This window comes from Acipenser ruthenus, chromosome 2 (genome assembly GCF_902713425.1).
Source record: "Acipenser ruthenus chromosome 2, fAciRut3.2 maternal haplotype, whole genome shotgun sequence".
In the NCBI taxonomy this organism is placed as follows: Eukaryota; Metazoa; Chordata; class Actinopteri; order Acipenseriformes; family Acipenseridae; genus Acipenser; species Acipenser ruthenus.
In genome coordinates, this window is record NC_081190.1 from 64,064,061 (window position 1) to 64,085,520 (window position 21,460).

A 21,460-nucleotide genomic window follows, 5' to 3' on the forward strand; every position below is an offset into this window, starting at 1 on the left:
GTAGTGTGGTCATTCTTATGAAAAATGCCTCATGGCGAATTCGTTATATAACTACAATCCCCACAACACATAGTAATATGTAATATGTTTTTTTTTTTTTTTAATTCAAAATTTAAAGCACGCTGGTGAACACATATTTTGGATTCAGGATCGCATTCTTTCGTTAAGACAGAAAGGTATGTTTAGTTGTATTTTATGAAAGTGCAGATGGATATTTTATTGTAAAGAAAAAAAAAAATCTTAGTTGAAAACAACCCCTTAACTGAAACTGGTTTCCCGAAACTGACACCATTGCTGCATGTTTTACAAGGGAGAACGAAAACTGGTTCTTGGAACCGCCCATGTAATTTACAAAGGAAAATGGCAATGATGCAAAGCACACACTACTGTATTTTGCATTACAGTCGCTCATGACTTTAAAATATTTAAAATTTACTTTCCAATAAAAATGTAACTGTTTCATGCATTAAAACTCGAGAAGAATAAACAATAACTCAACCAAGCAGACGGCCATGTTGGACAAACAAGTTTGGTTTGAGAGCGTTAAACGTATGAACCAGTTTTGAAAAACCGAAACTATTATTATTATTATTATTATTATTATTATTATTATTATTATTATTATTATTATTATTACAGCTGTGACTTTTACTTTAAATGTACACAAACATATGTATTTATAATTTTATTGTAAATATTGCAGTGATTGCATGGTCTTGTAATTTAATGGTAAAAATGAAAGCAAATTGCACGTTTTAAAATGTTTTTAAATATAGGCATAATTTTACGTTCAAATACATTTCGCAACCCTTTCATATCTCAATGTTATTGCACCATTGTCTTCAAACTGAATTCTTTGAAAAATGTTATAGTTTGTTTTCATTGTTTTACTCAAACATTGGTGTTTACCAGTCGTGTCAAGTTTGTTTAACCCGTTATCCCGTCGGAAAAGTTGGATGAAGCCATATTTGTTTTTAAAAATAGTTAACCCATTCAAAAACTTCACAAAAAATTCAGAAGTTCACATTTTTTTGTTACATTAATACAATGCCTCGTTATATTTTTAGTCAACTTGCTTTGTCAAAACTCCTATGATGCCGATGCTCAATCATGCAAAACATGTATTGATCAGTGTTTGACTTCAGAGAAATTAAAGTGAAACTGAAAATAGTTATGTGTGCATTCGCTGGAGACCACACAACTCATTTTCATCAATAGCAATGAAAACAACTCTGTTAGTAGCCTTACTTTTGTGTTTACAGTTTCTGTTTATCAATGGAAGGAGAGCCCTCCAGTCACTACTGTCTGGTCATATTACCGAATGGAATAAGTTGCTATATGACTGCAGAGGATAAAGAAATATATAACAGTTATCATGCAGAATTGGCCACCGTTATGGAACCATTGCAGCAGAAGTCTCTATGTGTGAGTAGGCCAGGTCTGTTGACAGACACCAACTGATCAAGTTAATCAACTAATGTACTTGTGCCTCACATTTCATTCACAGCTCAGCCCCAGTTATACGATTTAATTTGTTTATTAATCTACAGTAGTGTTTATTCAATGAATACCAACAGTTCATGAAGCTTGCACAGCACTGTATACTGTTACCCAAAACATACATATTAGAAAATTCCTATATCAACGTTGAGTCTTGGTATTCACCTGTACTTCAATTTCCAAATTATTTTATCTCTGTGTAGTTAAATTATTTTTTAAAATAATTATTATCTGTCATTATCACAGATTCCGTCCCCTTTTAAGGACTACCCACCAGCTCCAAGTAATACTCCAGAGATGAAAAAGGAGTCAGAGCACACTACTGATGTGGCAGGTTTTAGTGAAGCAGATATTGGTGTGACCACCTGGAGCAGAGAAATGGTGTTGACTCTCATAAATCTTCACACTCGTTATGAACATAAGTTAATTTCTCAAAAACATAAAAAGAAAGAAGTATGGGCAGAGATTACAAGCGAACTGATCAAGATCTGCAAAGTGTCAGTAACGGTTCAACAGACTGAGCAAAAGTGGAAAAATATTACAAAGAAATATAGAGACACTGTTGCCCATAACAGTGTGTTTGGCAACAGTCTCCGCACTTGTTCTTTCTACAAGGAGCTTTCAGAAGTGTACAGATTCAAGCCCAGTGCTGAGACGGTCTCTATAGCAACAAAGGCATGTGATATTAAGAAAAGAAAATTAGAAAAGTCATCAGGCATCCCAGCAAGGAGGGTTGTAGGAAGTGACACCACAGAAGACAGTCATGTTTCTAATGTGAAAAAGCTTAAAGAAATGAACGCAAAAAATTCTTCAAAGAAGGAACAGCGATCAGCGATTGTGGCTCTTGTTAAGCAGCTACAAGAGGACCTAAAGTCAGAGCACCAGCAGGCCATGGACACACTGAAAAAGATGCACGATGAGAAAATGGCACTGATGTCTTCATTTTTAGATGTATTGAAACAGCACACTGAATAGAGCTGACTATTGGTTTCATACCTCAAATTAGAGTTTTGTCACAAAGAAAACAGTTACTATCCTTTTGTGTTTTCTCATTGAACTGGATATAGTTACGAATGTATTGTATACTGTCAGTATGTCGGATCCGTCATCCAGCCTTATAATATTATTATATCAGCGGGACATCACTTCAAATAAATGACTTGGCAATTATAAGTATGTGCTGTTTCTAATACTGTGTAAGAATTCACAAACTTTTTTGTTTAGTGTATTTCTGGTATGTGCATAGGGAGCATTGTGTGTGATTTTAGGAAACTGGGATTTGCACAGGAAGTCACAAGGTATCAGCAGTTTAAACTTTTTTTTTTTAATCTATAGTGTGGTATAATAAACAAGTATGTCAGTAATATACATCTCCTGGCAGATGTAAATTCAAAATTGGATATCAGTAGAATGAAAAAATTGATGACCGTGACATATATCAACAGTAAGTACAAAATAGTATAGAATAAAAAATGTTAGCAATAAATGTTTCATCACAATTTCATAAGCGATTCTCCAGATATATGCAAAACTGTACGTGTGACATTGTGGACGGTTATATGGACAGCCAGAGACCCTCCCTCATATCTCCAGAATATTCTCAAGACTATATTCGAATTCAGGGTAATACCTAGTTTCATGATAATTGAATAAGCGGTTTCCCAGAAATATGCAAAAATGTGGCATACAGTTAGACAAATGTACAGACAGACACCTGCGTATATCTTTAGAATCTGATATTCTCAAAAAATAATGTTAACACCAAGTTAGATTAGATGAACCAAGAAATACATTTGGGTTGTTATCTGTGCACCTGGGACATTACTCAATTGACAGAAAACTGTATGCGCACTTGTTACAACAATGGTGGATAAGCTTGATTCATTGGCTTTGATTATGTTGGAAAAGGGAGATCCCATTTTATTGTAAGTGATATTCATAACTTACTGATGCAAGTATGCATCATGCTTGTTTAATTCATAAATTGAGTGGCAAGGGGGGGAGGGGGGGTGCCTGGAGCTGGAGAGAGAATGCAAACAAACTGCAGAATGTCAGCAAAAAGCACAGTCTGCTTTAAAAATCTATTTTATCTCAATTGTCAAAAAAAAGTGAATTCACTGCACACTTGTTACAACAATGGTGGAAGCTTGATTCATTGGCTTTGATTATGATCATAAATGTTTGTTCTATTACATGGTATTGACCTACAAAAACTGCTGTACGCAAGAAAAGGGCATTTCACTTCTAACAAATGTGCAGTTGCTACTTCCAGTGTATGGAACTGCCCGCTATCCAACAGCCTGCATTGTGAGCGTTTGCTATGCATCGCAGACATTTTAAAACTGCAGTGAGTTAAAAAAATAAAAAAAAAATGTAAAAATAATTAAAGACCAAATTGGGGCCACATTTCCCAACCCCCCACTCATTCATGCATAAAATTAGCCCTCACTTTGCAACTTGATTGCACTGCCATTAAAAACAAATGTCCCCCATTGTGTCTGGTTTACATAGCCATTAATTTAGTGCAGGGGCAATTAATATACAATTTTTGTGTCTTGCAGGGAGCAAGTTATGCCAGAGTGTGTCTCATGGTAGTGACCCCCAGTTTTATTAAAAAGTTGTATTTGACCAAAAGTAGGAAGCACCTTTTCACAGAGCATATAATAGTTTACCAAGTTAATTACTGTATTGTAGTAACATGTAAAACACAATAGGAATATTAAAAAGCAGGGTTCTGCCCTATTAGATTACTGTATATGGGGAAACTGGTGTGCTTACAGGGAACAGGCTTGATGTTCCAAACAACCTATCCTAGTTCCTAACATTTGTTATTTTCTGATAAGACATATTTAAAAAATATCAGCTCAATATGCACCTCTGTATACTACCAAAAAGGAAAGGGAGTTGCAAATTACATGTATAGAGTAACTTACTTAAGGTATGCATTACGCCTGGAACAGCTGAAACTATCTTAAGAGAGTGCAAACAAACTGTATTGTCAACAAAAAGATCAGTCTATTTGACAAGAGCCTATATCTCATTGTGGTGCAAAAGGGTAAACTATGAACGAATCTACTATTTACCACCAAAAATATATTGCAGTATTACATTTTACATCATCACTTTAGTTAGTTATTAAAGTTTCAAACTACATGTACTAAAACTGTATATAATGAAAAAACAAAACAAAACAAAACATACGTATAAAACAGTTAGTAGCTGGGCATTCCAAAAAGTCTATACAAAATTCAGTTTAAAACTGCGACAAATGGCTGGGGCGGGATTTGCAATACCCACGCACAACACGCGTCTTATGAGACAGTTTGTGGGAATGCATTCACTATTGATTCCCCACCCCCTCTTAATCTGCTCTTAATTTACCAAAATTGAAGTATGCCATTTAACAAAGAATAACAAAATCCACGATTTTCTACATAGGGTTTTTTTCCTTCTCATATAAAAATAAAAAATACACCTGTTAGTTCAGTTAATTTGCTTTAGGGTTCGATATTATTATTATTATTATTATTATTATTATTATTATTATTATCAGTTGCATTTCTACTAAATGGCCATATACTAACTATACCTCTACACCCAATAAGGAATTATATAATGTTTAGAGACAACATAGAAGTACATACTAAGCCTAAAGTCGTTTCAGTGAAAGCATGTTTGTTTCTTAAATTGTAGTAGCAGTTGCCACATGAATAAGTGTGTAATGTTTTGTAGCCAGTGGTATACTAATGTAAAACAGATTTTAAAAAAATATATACCAGCTGATTCCGTAGACGTACAATACAAAGCGTGCTTGTCTTTTTACTGAACGTGCCTACATATTTCACTTATTTGGTAGTGAGATCCCACAGAAAAAGAAAAAAAAAATACTTAAAAAGTAACGTTAATGATTGCTGAGATACCACACCAGACATAAAAATGAGGGATTACGGAGTGAGACTACTTTCTTAGTAGTGATACGTATTAAAATTGATGTCAGAAAGTATTTAAAATCTGACAATATGCATTTGTAATATTACAAACAAACTGTTAAACTGTTATTTTGTTTATAGTCTATTTCTCTGTGCCTTTAGCCGGACTTTTTATTTTCTTTGTTTCCATTCTCTGCTTCCTCAAAATTCGCTCCTTTTGTATTTTAAACCACGCAGCCACATTTAGGACCAATCATAACGTGGCTTTTTGTTTACTCACCAATGTCGTTTGCCCCGCGCATTTTAAATCATAACGTTGGCCAATCATTGCTACTCTCCTTGTATCAACTGGTTTAATTGTAATAAATAGGCGTGACATACAGTCTTTATGTATAGGACTGTAAGAACAGAGAGTTAAAAAGAGCCAACCCGAACTCGTGATGCAATCATTACCGTACGGAGCTCAAATTTGAAAGTCAGCGGTTAACCAATGCGAGCTTGAGTGGGAGGAGCGCTTGTAGAGTTTATCAAGCTTGTATGACTGGTGACCTAGTGAAAAAAAAACTGCGCGTAAGTAGGAACTGCACATTATCCAACAGAGACTGCACTGTAACGAAAGCTGAGGTAAGTACACATTTGTTTCAATTGGATTTATTCTTCAATGCGTTTATTTAAATGCTTTGCGCGTTGCAATATTTAACGTGCTAATCTATAACCGCAGTAAAGGCTTTTCAAAAGAATACAATAAATACTCAATAAAGTATCTCGCTAATGTGGTATGATTGCTTTGGTTTTGGCGTTTTGACAATGTAAATCGATATATTGGCTAACATGTTTGTAAACGCTTGCACACAACTTTTTTTTTTTGTTTGCAAAATTTATATAAAATAAATAAGAAGCGTGCGTTGTTCAAAATGTTCAGTTTGCTGTAGACTTATACACGGTTTGCTTTGTATGTGTTTGACTCAGAATGTATTATAAATGTATATTTAAGGTCTATTTATTGAAAATTGGTTGGATTTTGTTTTGGGGCAGCAAGTCTGGTCTAGCGAGGGTTTAGGCGGGAAACAAAATGGAGGGACGCGTCTCATTGTTCAGGCTCCATTATGTGAGCAGGAAGTACAGCTTTCAAGATTTGCCAGGTCTCTTGGGCGTTTCATTAGGTATTTGTATTTAGTTTCCTACGTTTAATTTTTAGATAATACCAGACATGGGTAAAGATCCTAACAAGCCGAGGGGGAAGATGTCCTCTTACGCGTACTTCGTCCAGACGTGCAGAGAAGAGCACAAGAAGAAACATCCGGACACTTCAGTGAATTTCTCAGAGTTCTCCAAGAAGTGTTCAGAAAGATGGCGGGTAGGTGCAGCACGTTATGTGCTAGTGCATGTTTATCAATATAAAAACAAAGTTGGCTTGTTGGTGGGTGGAGTTTAAGGCATTTCCTTTTGGTTATGTAGGTTATTTATAACCGTGGCATCAAGTGAACGGTAGTGTAAGTAATTATGTATCTCAAGACTTGTGGTAAATTGACATCCACGTTTAAAAATAACGCTGTACATGAAAATAACATGATTTCTTTTTATAGACAATGTCTGCAAAAGAGAAAGGAAAGTTTGAAGACCTAGCTAAGAGTGACAAGACACGCTATGAGCGTGAAATGAAAGATTATATTCCTCCCAAGGGTGAACAAGGAAAGAAAAAGAAGGACCCAAATGCCCCGAAGAGACCACCGTACGTGTTTTACGCAGTCTGTAAAATCATAGTTGGCCTTGACAAATCTAGCAGTTTCTTACTTATTTTGTTTATTTATTTTTTAGATCAGCTTTCTTTGTATTCTGTTCTGAACACCGTCCAAAGATCAAAGCTGACTATCCAGGTAGTTCCATTGGTGACACTGCAAAGAAATTGGGAGAAATGTGGTCCAAGCTAACGGCCAAAGACAAGGTGCCCTTTGAACAGAAAGCACTTAAACTAAAGGAAAAATATGAAAAGGTAGGTTGAGTTTCTAAAATTGTTTTTTGCTCTGTTACAGGAAGATGTATGTATTTGTTATTATACATTTAATTTCCAAATATCAGTGATGGGCTACTTTTTGTGTTAACATAAGATAGAAATACCATTAATTTCTGAAATGCCAAAAGTGAAATTATGGTGTATTTATACCAATATGTATCTTATTATTGAAGATCCAATAAGTACACCAAAATGCATTTATTCATGCATCCCAATGCACACCTCTAATAAGAATTCTCAAAATGAAACACCTGGTGTGCAAATGTATCAAATTGTTATCCTAATCTGGATTGTGGAGGGGTAAAATATAGAATGCGTTTTTACAAAATGCTTTCCTGTAACCCCTAGGATGTTGCAGCATATCGTGCCAAGAACAAGGGTGATTCTGGAAAGAAGGCACCAGGCAGGCCAACTGGGTCCAAGAAGAAGGTTGAACCAGAGGAGGAGGATGACGATGATGACGATGATGATGAGGAAGACGATGACGAGGAGGAGGATGATGATGATGATGATGAGTGATGTGCCTTTTGAGAATGAAGACTTAAGCTGGAATTCTATTTACAAAACACGAATGTGAACTCGGCGGCTAAACATTTACTTTTTTTTTTTTTATAAAGAAATGTACAGAAGTGTATAGCTGTAAAACATACCTACTAGGGTCAAGTACTGTTTTGTAATGTAAGTAGCTGATCCTGAAAGCACTGCTTCATTTCTTTTGCTTTCCCTTCCACAGCCTATTCAATTTTAATTACTTGTAGCTTATGTAGGGAACTTAGGACATTGCTGTTAAACAAATTGCGGATTTTTAAAACTTTTTTTTACATGAAACTTGTACTTTTTTGTTTTCACTTCATGTATAGATCACAATTTTTATAATAAAAAATGTGTATATTGTATTGTTTCCATTTTATTGCACTATATACTAGAATACTTGTTGGACTTTGCTTGTATTGCAGGCCAGCAAGTTTATGAAGTCTTATTTAATAAAAAGCCTGCAACATTGATATACAGGCTACATAATTTCTACATTGTGTTTATATACAGTATATGTCCATGGTGGGATGTCCTCAATGATGTTTCCTGCTGTTTTATAGTATTAGAAGTTGGAGGTCAGACTTTCATAGATGTAGAGCTGAGTTTCTCAACCTATTCCTGCAAGAAGTGAGACCTACCTATTGTCAACTAGATGTAGTGCAAACCTATATATATATATTTTTTTTTTCAAGCAGTTTAGTATGAACCGTTATTAAAATAACATTGCACCTTTAACGTTAAGAACCACAAACTTAACCTTACCAAACAACCCACTAAACCAAAACAAGGTTGCTGCCTGCTACACACTATTAAAATCAGATATGGATGTTAAACACAATATTTTGACATTCCTTTTTAAGCCAATTTGGAGCTGATTTAAGAGGAGTTATGCTGAAATTCATTTTTTATTTACAATGTAATTTTAAGTGAGGATTTTCATTTCAGGTATACAGAAGTATAGTAGAGTTTAGCACACTTCCATTTAGCAGTTTAGGGGTTATAATGTTATACTAAGGAGTACATTTGTTTTATAATGGCTTTTGATATTACACATTTAAGACTAGTTGTGCTAGAGGGAGGGCTAGTCTATGTTTATTTTTAAGCCAGTGGAAATGTAATTTTAATGGCATCTTTATTTTTCTTATTCTCTGAAAATGTTAATTTGTAAAACTACTGATTTCAGCTTAAAAAATAATAGAAAAAAACCCAACAAATAGAACAGCTCAGCTGAATTAAGGAAATAACAAATAAATTATAATTTAATAAATTAATTGTCATTCTGTTTATGGTCAAGTGCTGAGCTGTGTTTGACCAGTAATCAATTTAAATTTAAAGGAAACAACCCCTTACCTGATATGCAAAGTTATTACAGGGAAAGTGGTTGAAGTTCCTACAAGAGGTTATTTTGTTTTGACACTGGTTTAAAAAAAACATCACAAAGCAGTAAAAAGATAAATTTATTTCCCCATAGACAAAACAGACATACATACATATACACCGTCATTAAAAGACCCACTGTAAATCTCAAGTAGTTAATTTATATAGAAACAGCATCTATATTTACATTGTATAAAAATTTGCATACGTTCAACTAGTTATGCATAGCTTGCCATGTAGACAAGTATATTTGTTTTAGCATCCATGTAATGTACTTCTGTTTCAGTGATTCAGATATGATTATTAGATCTTCAGTGAACAATTCATCTTTTTAAGATGGATTAATTTAAATATTTTAAAATATGTACCCATTCTCGCAATTATCTTCATATAAATCAGTGTGGTGTAATACATTTACAGTGCATTTTTACATTTTAGTCTAAACAATTTGAGAGGATGTTCATGTGAAAATTAAAATGGACACAATGAACAATTGGTTTACGTGGAGACAAGTACATTCTTAACTCGTATAATTCAAACTTTCTGTCTGAGCTGAATACATATTTTCTTTAACAAGTTAAACAACATTTCTACTGAAAGCCACTGCAAGTTTATATAGATTATCACTTTGGTGACAAATTATTAACCCTCCCCACAAAAAAAAATAAAAAAAATGCACAGCATTATTAAGTGGCAGTACTTTCAAAGAAAGTGATCACATTAATTGATAGTGTCACTGCTTTCCAAAACTGCAAAATATTAGTTAATAAATGCCCTTTCCATGTACATGACTCAGATATAAAGAACACTAAAGTTTCCAGTTGACAAGAGTCCACCGCGTCCCTTTAGGGTGTAATTTTTCAGCCCAGTAGTGTTTGAACATAATAAAACTGAACAAAAAAAAGGGATTTAAAAGAATCAAACCATAGGTAGTGCTTTTGGATTTTTAAACAGATATTTTAATGATCTGTCTGGATAACTGCACTGACTCCCACCCATAATTTAAATGCACCATTTTTAATAGCAACATATTTTGTAGACCCCTGAACAAAATCACAAAGAAAAGATGGACTTTTAAAAGATACAAGAAACCAAGAGGAAATTATGTAAACATCATCTGAAGACTTCAAGGTGAGAAATTTAAATGATCTATTTTGTAAACAATTCATGAATGAACAGCCTATTACCAGTTCCCCCTTCATTAAAATATTTACACTTAAAAAAATCCTATGTGCAGCAGTTTCACAGGCTACTTTTGTTTTCAGTCCTGCACATCCAGTTTTTCACATAGACAGTATGTTGTTCATCTCCCACTTCTGTGTACTTTTATTTGTGTCACAATCTGATATAAAGACCTGATGAAGAACCTCTGAACGATCTAGACATTTCCTTGTAGGTGTATGGGTAAACCTGTGCAAATCCTGAAACAAAAGAATGAAAATCTGATCATTTCATTAGGTAAATAATATACCATATTGTTAAAAAAAATAATTAACTTTTTATTTTTATATTACCATTGTCATACATGGAATTCAGGGATACAAAAAGACTAACACTAACCTTGAAATACTGCCATTCTGTAAACTCTTTCAAGTTACAGTGACTTATCATAACCTTGGACTCATCAGGTCCACTTTTCAAGCATTGATCATATTGCATTAGCTGGTTGGCTTCATTAATTCTGAAAAGCTAAATGAAAACAGACTTTTTAGGTTCAAATATTTACACATTTTGCATTGAAAAGAAAATATATGAGAACATTTTCAGCATTTCCAGTTCTGCAATAAACTGTAGGTTTTAATTTCTGTTGATACGTCAAACCTCCACTCCACCAGCAGAATATGATGATGTTCAGGTGATTCTGTGACCACACAGAATTATTTATGTACCGTAAAACTTAAATTATATGCCTCTGGTGTTTATTTACAATACTTGCCAGCAGATGCGGCGCGTATTGGAGACAGGCGAATATTTGATGTTTTACGGTAATTTTTAAAATGAATAGGCAACATTGAACTCACCGTTGCTGTAGTTTGACAAAATGTAAAGCTCATAAGCATACATCAACACAAAACGTAAAATTTTTAAGGGATAATGGCAATGTTGTGGCGTGTTACACGGTATACAGTGCTCGAGAGCCTGTGAAGCATTTCACCAGTAAGCAGTAGTTTTAGAACAGGTCCTTTATTAGCATCATCTTTTGAGTTATTGAGTTATAACAGAACGACTGACCTCCCTATGAAACTATGGGAGAGCAGTGTGTGGCGGTTGTAGAATTATAATGTACTGCACCCAGGCCTGCTGATTAGACTTGTTGATATATTTAACTAAAATGAGCAGACATCAGTAATCCAGGACCTATAACTCTGCTCTGAATTGATTATCAACTGATAAATGGACTTTATCTAGCTAGTAGCTTGTAAACAACTTAATCCAGGAGATGCATAACAACACACCATCACTCTTGTTTGACTGTAATGTCTTTACTTATTAAAACTACTCCAAAATAAATTACCTGAAATATGGGTTGGGTGCACAGAAAATAAAGCTGGCATTTAAAACAAATACATATAATATTGTTTCCCCCCCCCCCACCACCACCATTATTTTACCTGGTTTCCTCCCATCCTGTGACATGGCCCCATTTCTACAAAGCCCCCATTGGTGTGACCCATACTGTCTATACAGTAATTGCTTTCAAATCCTCTTATCTGAAAAATAAAATACAAACATTTTACCATTTATCCATACAGCATATTTTTTGAGGATTAAAAAAAAAAAAAAAAAAGGACGCATATTGGTAGTAAAAACATCAAGTGTGCTAGCAGTTCTGTTTCACTTGAGGAGATAGGGGCTTTGTATGCATAGATGGGGGAAATAAAGTAGTAAATAAAAGGTAAAAACATTTACCTCTCCCCACTCCACATTTTTTGCAGGCAGTGGATAGTGTGCTGGAATATCATAGGCAATTTCCTCCATGAACCAATTAAAGCTTTTACAGTTGTGTTCTTCCCGGAATCTTTTCAGGTCCGAAATATCTCCGTAGGCTAGAGCTTTAGCCTCAGGACGGCTTGCATAGAAATAGTCCTTGTATTCATCCCACCAAACCTCCACAACACGGACATAATTCTGAAAATGGAATTATTGTATACAGCTGTGAGATTTAGCTCCTTATGCCAGCTAGCTACCATACACACATGATATTGCATGGAAAACTTGTTGGATTCTTATTGACAAATTTCAGAATTTTGTAACTGTACTGTACACAATATGAAACTGACCTTCAGCGTTGGGGATGAACCCACATGAGCAGGGGGTGGATTTCCTTGCCACCCCTTGAGACGGTAAATATGTCCAACCCGAGAACAAGGCACAAATAGCAGCTGGCCTCCACACTGCCAAATCTGAATGTTGGAAAGAAAACAGGAATTACACTGTTCATAAGACACAGTGTATTTGAAACCTGGGGCAACAGCAATATGATTGCATGTGATACTGGTCAGAGAAACAGGAGATTAAGAGACACAGTGAAAAGTACAGAAACTTCACCAAAGACATCTGCATAGTACAGACCAGTGTTTAGATTTCAGTTTATTCACCATTTCAATTGTAAAGGACTAAATTATCAATGCAACTGTTCAGTAAGAAAACAATTCATTTAAGGTCAGAACAGTTATAGCTTCCAGTCAAATCATACCATCTACCCTAACATCATTTGTCAGGAACACATGCAAACATTTATTTTGTACTTATTCACTTTTTTTTTTTTTTTACTGTATGGAATATAGAGATTTATATTGGATTTCTATGATCCTTATATTAATCCAGAACATATTGTCTTTATTTGACGTAGGTTTCTAATTATGCCACAAAAGGCCGTCAATAAAATGCTGTTTTAAGTATCGTGGCCACTACAGAATATTTGTGTTCTATATACTATACTTATTTATTTCTAGATGCTACAAAGGGCAATGTACTTTAATTAGTGACATTATTATGACAACTAAACTGATTTCACTCCTAATTAAAAAGCACAGTATTTTCATCCATCCCTTACCCTTGATTGTACATTACAAAATGGAACACTTTGTCTAATGTGTATTTACCTTGAAGGAAATCTCAAAGTTTTCACCTCCCCAGATTTGCAGACCTGGATCATATAATCCCAGTTCAAAGAAGAAATCTCGTTCAATGGCAAATAATCCACCAGCCATAGCTGGGGACCTAAAACAATTGAAAATAAACAAATAACTCTACAAATAAACTACATTTTACTGTACGTTTTGATGAATCCAAACACTTGTATACTGCAGGCATGTGGGCACTTGGGACACGTATATAAATCATTTCACCATGATCTTTTAACAATACACCTTGAAATGCATAATTCATTAGAACAACTCTCGTATAATGGCAGACAGCAGCTATATACTGGAATAGATAGAAAACAGCAGACGAGTTACAAATAAAACAGTAAACAAGTATAAAACAGGTATAGGAAAATAAAATGTACTGCAACACATAATTCATGCGTGAGTTACAAAAACAAACATTATAAATGGGAATGGCATGAACCAGCATTGTAGGATAATGTGTATATATGTGGTAATCTAACTGGTGTGTAAATTGTACTGTGTGTGGCATTTATTGTGCTAATAAAAGCTACTTGTATATTTCAAGTGTACAAACTAAAGATGGAGTATATCAGACAATAAACCTTGGAATTTGATTATAATTTCCAGTCATAATTTTTTCAATCGGTATATTCTTATAAACACAATTAAAAAGGGGTACAGCCAGCATTCCAAAGCAGTCAAATCAGTTTAGCCAATTAAGTTTAAGGTAGCATGCAACAGTACAGTAGTAGTATAAACATAGAACTAGAAGCATGCAGGATTAACACAAACATACTGTAGAAGGACAATGGCCACATAAAAAATGTTCCTTCCAACTGAACCCATTTCCAAGAGTAAAGATTTACATTTACAACAAAAACATCCACCACCTTAGTGACAAACCACACTTTTGTAAGCATTTTTCTACAATTACCGATATGGTTCGGTTCTAGTTACTCTCTTCTCCTTCTCCCTCTTTGACAACGGCACACGTTTCCATAACATGCTCCAGTCCCATGCTCCTCTCGCATACCCATCTTCATCACCACCCCACTGTGGTTGAATATTGTAAGTGTGACCACTTATGGAATCAATGAGTGGTACTGTGCATATAGTTCTGTGGTCGTTAGGTGGATGGTGTGAGGGAATCCATGCATCAAATGCATACAAATGGGGAGACAGGAATAAAAACAGAAGGACATGTATGTACTTATAAAACAAGCATGAAAAACTTTTTACCGATAAGGTTCAGTTCTATGATTTCTTTTAGCCTTTTCCTTGCTGCTTAAGGGCACACGTTTCCACAACAAACTCCAGTCCCAGGCCCCTCTGGCAAAACCATCTTCATCCCCACCTTGCTGGGGTTCAATGGTATAATCATTTCCATCTATGTAATCTATTAAGGGAACTGTACATATGGTTCTGGAACATTAACAAGAAACAACAGCAAAACATGTTATATCATTTTAGACACCTGTTATGTCACTAAGTATTTAAATGTATTTGTGCTATTTTGACAACCAGAATGACCATAAGTAAAATATAATCTTAGAGTAATTTTCAATTTACTATTCGATTTTAAAAACTACAAATACAACAACTGACAAAAACAATAAATGTCAAAGCTATCGTTGACTCTTATTGGCTATGTTTACAATTACTTTTCGCTAGTCAAATGGGAATGCTTGTTTCATAAAATTGGTCTTTTACCACTTGTCATTGCGAGAGTGTCTTGAGGGACACTAATTGGTTTATTAAATCTTTCCAGAACCGCCACCTTATCATTGAATTATTTTGTATTCTGATTTCCACGAGTGCATCTCATCGCTACAAAATGGCATGTAAATAAACGGCAAAATGCGCAACTGTTTCTCTGCTACACAGTTGGAAATTGCTCGAGCTCTTGAATAAACCTGAATTAGACACAAGTCGCAGAGCAATTTGGTGTTCTGGTGAGTTGCTTCACCATTATCTTAAATACTGTGCATGTCTTGTATATTGCTGCTGCATTTTGTAACATGTGTAGGGCTGTTGTGTTAATTTAGTTTGATAGTTTGCTTATTAACATTAAGTTAACCCTAAGTAATGCCCATTATTTTTGCCTCCGTCATTGTGATAGACTGAAACACACCGGCAGCTAATTTCATAGTACATAGAGATTTAAGCTTTTTGATCGTGTTGTTTTGCTTTTGTTTTATTAACGTTAGTTTGTATGTTACTTTATTATTATAGTTTATTAACATACACTTACCTATTACTTTTCTTGTACTTGTTCAGTTCATTCATATTTTTCATCATTATTCACATTTGTGTACCTAAATTACCTTTTTCTTTTTAATTTTGCACCTTACGGTACACAGCAGTCATCATTTTTAAAATTAGATAGATAGATGACTATAGAATTATCAGTATGGCCCCACCTAAATTAAGATTCAATAATGGTTACTAGCACATTACATTTAAAGTTGTTGTAAACCCATTTTATCTTATTAAAAATCAGAGGTTGCCACAAGTACAGAAAATGTGGTACTTCATAGGGTTGGACGATAATGACAATTTCAGCTATCGATTACTGTCTGTAAATTATCATGATAATCATGATTAAATCGGCTGAATAAATAAAATATTTTAAATTCTTGTAATTTATCAAATTTATACTTGAGCAGCATGACAACCGCCAGTCTGAAGGGGCGTTCACATTGGACGTGGCGCGCATGCCGTCTCCTTGCACGTTGCTCTGCAGTTGCCACAGACCACTGTTCACACTGAACGAAGCAGGGGAGTGGCAGGGGAAAGTCAGTGGGCGGTCTGCTGTTACGTCATGGCTGCATGTACAATGACTTTTGGTTGACAAGCAACAAACAGTTAATGCCAGCGGGAAGGGAAAACTCATTTTATACAGAAGACACAAAGCTTAGTAAAAAAAATATATATATTTCAAATAACGAGGAGTGAAACATTATCATTTGTTTTTCATAAAACCTAAATTTTAACCCCCAACATGTTGCTTTTAAAAATTTAGATGTTTTCTTTCTTTCTTGGTGAGTATAGGCAAAGAGAGTGCGAGTTAAAGGCATCATTATACATTGATATTACTGAGCATTATTGTATACACATGATTAAAAAAATGCAACTACTGCCATATCAATGCAACTACTGCCATATCAAACTTTTTGGGGGGAAACTAAAAGCGGCAACATTCAGTGGTACTGTGCATCTGACAACACAATACCTGGAACAATGAACGGCAAACTAAACAAGATAATTGCAATCGCCCTGCTCTACTAGAGAAAGAAAGAAGTAAGATCGCTGTGGGTCCATGACATCCTAAAGAAAAGAAAAAAGGTACGGCGAATATCATCGGCTGATACAGGAGCTCCGTTTTGATGAATGCAGATTTCAAACCTACTTAATGTTGTACAACTCTGGAAAAAGTGAAATCAAAACCACAAGCTTTTGCCGCTTGAGTGCTGCTTCCCTCTGCCCCTGCATGTGACCGCCTTCATTGAAAACAATTGCTTTTGCCGCGCAGCACTGCCACACGGCGCCCGGTGTGAATGCCCCTTGAGTCACTGAGTTTAGAAGAACTAGACAGTATATGCGCCAAGTTTTTAAATTTCTGGTGGGTGCCCAGAACAAACTTGAGTATAAAAATACACCTATTGTAATTTGTATATTAATAAATTATGTAGTATTCCTATAAAATAATACCCATTTATTTTGCTTATTGAAACATTTATGTTAATTTGAGAATGTTTACTTTCATAAAAGAAAGTGCCACCAAATGTTTTAATATAAAGCAACAAAATTGTTACCATTACCTGGAAGCATTGGTTTTCTTTACTTGTGTGGCAAATCTGCCATTAAGAGAATCAAAACTAGGTTTTTAAAAAAAAAAATACTATTAAGAACATAGTGCGCTTTGCACATCGCTGCTTGTATGCAGACAGTTTAATTTTACAGTTATAAAACAACAATATTGTGTTTTTATGTTAGAAAACCAATCATGCTTTGCCAGTGTACAACTTATTATCAAATGATACCATGACGTAAAGTTAAAAGCATATTGTTTAAAATCAATACTTAACTTTCCAATGTACACCGTGCTTACACAGATCATGTTTTACGCCTCACGCATACAGTTCAGTGCCGCTTACTGCTCAATACAGAGCCACTTCCTGCTTCATTGGGTCACGGACAACAATTATGAATACAAAAATTTACAGTGAATATTGATATTATCGATTAACGTTTCCCTTGTTGATATTTTGATAGTTAAAATGTTTGATGTAGCGCTGGTTAAAATTTGTTGATAGAAATTAAGGACACAAGTACGCTTGATGTGAGCTTGAAATTACCGGTCTGTTTTAGCCAGATACCTGCTTTTCATATCATTGCTACATCTATTTAAAAGCAAGGTACACTGAAATGTTATGACAACAGCATGAAAGTCCATTGTAAACATAGTCTGAAGCATAAATAAAACAAAACCAAATATTAAAGCACCAAGAAAAACAAACACTATCTAACAAAATAAAATCATATACATTATTACATCAAATATGATTGATACATGTAAAGTTCCACTACCTGTCCTTAGTGATAGGAGCCACTAGTGGTGCATACCAATTAGGTCCCACTTCACAATGAGCATCCAGATAGATCAGCACCTAGGGAATTTTTCAGAACAAGAGCAGAAGATAAGCAGTTTTAAGGGAACCATTCTGTTAAACATAAAATATTTTGTCAAGTCATTTTTGTACTGTTCATTTAAGATTAGACAAGTACATATGCATTACCTCAGTAGTTATAATTTATGAAAAACTTTTTATTAGCACAAATTACTTTTCCTTCTGTTCAGACACTAACTTCTTGTTTAGAGAACTGTGCAGTAAATTAGGTTAAATTAGTTACAACTTCAAAACATCAAAATCTTACAGAAGTACTACAGACAAACTTCTTAACACAAATGCTTTGGTGTTTATAAAACACAAATGTCATTGATTCATTATTCAATTGTGAAATGAAACCAAAAATATTGCCCATAAGTTTACAGGAATTTGGGTGAAACTAGAGAACCCTCAAGCTGAAAAGATATCTATGCTTTGCCATTTAAAGTCCAGTAATGCTGCCAAGGACAACAAAATAAAAGGAATACTAGTTTTATATTTACCTGGCCAAGCACAGCCTTTTTTGCCCCAATGCTCCTTGCTTGAATTAAGCCCTCTCTCCTCTCGTTTCGAAACAATTTTACCAAGCCATTCCACTGCTTTATGTATTCCTCCAATTTTTCTTTCAAGTGAACTGGAGAACATTTGAAAACAATAAATCTTTACCTTTCACATAGCTTAGAAAATGACAAAATGAACAACCGGAAAGGCAGTTAGTATGAATCTGATAAAACAAGGTTCTGCCATTTCGAGTAAAGGAGGAGGCATATAAATGTGGTTCAACTACAGAGTTATTAAAAATAACGTGACCTTGATACATGAGAATACTGATCAAATGACTTAATTAATCTTCTGTATTCAGTGATATTTTACTGTATAAATATTAGAGAGGGTTCCACCCACCTAAAAGTCTGAAAGACATTCACACAAGGCTGAAAGACCTGCTTCAAAGCAGAGAAACATGTTTTCCTAGGACAGTTCAAATAGCTTTCACAGTCTTACGATTAACATTTCAGGATTCTGCAATTGTCTGGAGTAGGAGCAGAGCAGTGGTTTAAAGCTAGGGTCTACAAAGCAACCAATTCACACCTATAGGTTACTTGGCATTGGGTTCAGATACTGCAATTGTAGCCACTTGTCTTTATTAACAACTGTGTTTAGTCAGTGATTATAAATGAGTGGATTAACCAGTCACTGCTAATTTACGGGTCTACAAACATTACTTTACTCTACTATGAAGCAATGTTATCTACACGTGTGCTGTAGTTAATCCTGTATTCCACTGAAGAAATATAACATTCAGAAACATTTCAAAGATTCAGCAGTCATAACATTACTTGAATGGTTTAATGTGTGTTGAAATTAACATATTTGACCTATTACTGTGTTGATCTCAATGATGCAGCTATATTACACCAACATAATTTATAGTATTTTTATTTAGTATTTTACCTTTATTACTGAAGTCATCAATCAATACAATTTCCGCTAGGTATCTTCTAGGTGTCCGTTTAATAACACTATGCACAGTTCTCATTAAGGTGGACCATCCTTCATTATGGAAGACAATAACAATACTGCTAGTAAGCAAGTTCTCATCATAATGCCAGAACTTGCACCTAGAGGAGAGAAATCAGTGGTTATACAGCTGCAGAGAAAAGCTTAAAAATGTGTTTTCTACAAACAGACAGGGGTGTATTCAATTCCTTTTTGTTGTTTTTGAGTAGTCACCTAAGTTCATGAATAGGTGGGGCTACAGTATCTCTGAGTAGGCTCTGCACATTGAATCTGGCTTCTTACTAGCAATGGGCAGCACTAATACAAACTGTATATTGTAAATTACCTCTTACTTAGCTTTGTTAAATTACATTTCTAAACAAATTAACATTTTTTTCAACTTATTCTTTAAAATGAAAACCAATGATCATTCAAATTAAATTCCAACATGACTTGTTTTGCTACTGTACATACTGCATTCCACACACAATACAAAGAGAAACTGCATATGGGGGGTAGGGGGGTAGTTTTAAAATGGCAGCTGCACGCTGCTACAAAGCTCGTACTGAGAACCTCTGATAACAAGCTCAGCTGCTGTTCTGAGAAAAAGTTCAGTTTCACTGGGATCAACACAAACTAAAGTGTTATTGTGGCTTTAGTACAAGTGTTTGTTTGCACTGACAGTTCAAACAGTTTTTTCCACTGCCTTCCGGGAGCCTTTGTCATGCACATCACTGAGAACGTGGACAGGCTCCAAGAACAAACAGGAGATGACCCGGTAGGAGTCAACCAAACGAGCAAGATGGGCTGAATGGCCTCCCCTCGTTTGTAACCTTTCTTATGTTCTTATTATTCAATGCAAACCAAGGTACAATACATACACCCTGAAAAGGTATTTGAGGAGAAGAAGAAGGTGGTGGTGGTGGTGGTCCTTGGTACATGTCCATTTTCAAAGTTTGCTGTTCATAAAACACATAGCATGTGAATCTTATTTCTCAAAAATTCAGAACACCAACGGTAGTGTTCTACTTTGTATTTGCTAACATAATTGAGTACCAACAGCTCTAAATAGATGGACTTTATTCCCTCCTACAGCCTGCATGGTTTTAAATGATGTAAACAAAAGAACATTTGTTTAACATTATGCAGCTACCGTACTGCTCCACAAAGCAGCTTTCTGTATGTTTCCAAACAATCCTGTGAATGTTATTACCTTAAGATGTTATAGTGGTGTATACAAGCTTTCCGAGGCCCTTACATAGGGACTCAGATTACATTATGATGGTATCCTTCGGATGAGACGTAAAATCAAGGTCCTATTGTAAGTGACTGCAGCAGCAGTTGTTGATGCATAGTTCACCCCCTAGTCTCTGTAAGTCACTTTGGTTAAAAACCATCTCCTAAATGACTAAATAATAAAAGACTGAAATCAGTAAATACAATGCTTTCTTCTCTTTATCAAAAAAAAGATTTTCATTCTAGTCCACTTTTGAAGAAGCTAATTATCTCTGTTTTGTAGGATTTTTTTATATATTAATTTTGAACTTCCACACTCACTGCAGTAAGACAGGAAAAGTTGAACAGCAACAATGTTACCTGACTATAACCCATTTTCTGTATTGCTCGGTGATCCCCTGGCCACACCCCTCTCCTACACACAGTAAATGATCTTGCATGACAGATAACATTTACCATCATTACATGATCCCAGAGTCCAATAAGCTTTGCCTTTCTGCAATCCAGGAAAATTTGATTTTCTGGTTTATAAACACTCAAATAGATTTTTGTACTCAAGAAGGGTATAACTGGGTCAGGCAGTGTGAC

At 35.0% G+C, this 21,460-nt stretch overlaps 3 protein-coding genes across 4 annotated transcripts in view; 2 read left to right on the forward strand and 1 right to left on the reverse strand.

The window, feature by feature from the left end:
• The first annotated feature begins 32 nt into the window (after positions 1 to 32).
• LOC117409451 (uncharacterized) lies at positions 33 to 5,738 on the forward strand. Its single transcript, XM_034015540.3, has 3 exons — positions 33 to 176; positions 1,263 to 1,425; positions 1,747 to 5,738. The coding sequence occupies exons 2-3, from the start codon at positions 1,276 to 1,278 to the stop codon at positions 2,473 to 2,475; spliced, it is 879 nt and encodes a 292-aa protein (XP_033871431.3). The 5' UTR covers positions 33 to 176; positions 1,263 to 1,275; the 3' UTR covers positions 2,476 to 5,738.
• Positions 5,739 to 5,870: 132 nt separating this feature from the next.
• Positions 5,871 to 8,337, forward strand: LOC117409452 (high mobility group protein B2). The gene is made up of 5 exons (XM_034015541.3): positions 5,871 to 6,053; positions 6,628 to 6,786; positions 7,016 to 7,161; positions 7,248 to 7,422; positions 7,792 to 8,337. The coding sequence occupies exons 1-5, from the start codon at positions 5,967 to 5,969 to the stop codon at positions 7,960 to 7,962; spliced, it is 738 nt and encodes a 245-aa protein (XP_033871432.3). The 5' UTR covers positions 5,871 to 5,966; the 3' UTR covers positions 7,963 to 8,337.
• Positions 8,338 to 9,421: 1,084 nt separating this feature from the next.
• The window catches only part of LOC117409513 (N-acetylgalactosaminyltransferase 7-like), a 34,806-nt gene continuing 22,767 nt past the window's right edge, over positions 9,422 to 21,460 (reverse strand). Inside the window, exons 3-12 of one of the 2 annotated variants that reach the window (XM_034015692.3) lie at positions 19,592 to 19,758; positions 18,643 to 18,773; positions 18,060 to 18,139; positions 14,404 to 14,586; positions 13,461 to 13,578; positions 12,636 to 12,758; positions 12,265 to 12,483; positions 11,967 to 12,065; positions 10,915 to 11,043; positions 9,422 to 10,775 (exon numbers count right to left, since the gene is read on the reverse strand). In XM_034015692.3, the coding sequence (XP_033871583.2) occupies positions 10,638 to 10,775; positions 10,915 to 11,043; positions 11,967 to 12,065; positions 12,265 to 12,483; positions 12,636 to 12,758; positions 13,461 to 13,578; positions 14,404 to 14,586; positions 18,060 to 18,139; positions 18,643 to 18,773; positions 19,592 to 19,758 (1,387 nt within the window). In that variant the 3' untranslated portion in view covers positions 9,422 to 10,637. Of the gene's footprint in view, positions 10,776 to 10,914; positions 11,044 to 11,966; positions 12,066 to 12,264; positions 12,484 to 12,635; positions 12,759 to 13,460; positions 13,579 to 14,403; positions 14,587 to 14,708; positions 14,892 to 18,059; positions 18,140 to 18,642; positions 18,774 to 19,591; positions 19,759 to 21,460 lie in introns of both variants that reach the window. The other variant, XM_034015691.3, reaches the window with a different exon arrangement.

Bases quoted from the DNA above. Each gene is read 5' to 3' on its own strand.
- LOC117409452 (XM_034015541.3), top strand. From the start codon at position 5,967: ATGACTGGTGACCTAGTGAAAAAAAAACTGCGCGTAAGTAGGAACTGC. The intron at 7,162-7,247 runs GTACGTGTTTTA...TTTATTTTTTAG, and splicing joins AATGCCCCGAAGAGACCACC to ATCAGCTTTCTTTGTATTCT. The intron at 7,423-7,791 runs GTAGGTTGAGTT...TGTAACCCCTAG, and splicing joins TAAAGGAAAAATATGAAAAG to GATGTTGCAGCATATCGTGC.
- LOC117409451 (XM_034015540.3), top strand. From the start codon at position 1,276: ATGGAAGGAGAGCCCTCCAGTCACTACTGTCTGGTCATATTACCGAAT. The intron at 1,426-1,746 runs GTGAGTAGGCCA...TCATTATCACAG, and splicing joins TGCAGCAGAAGTCTCTATGT to ATTCCGTCCCCTTTTAAGGA.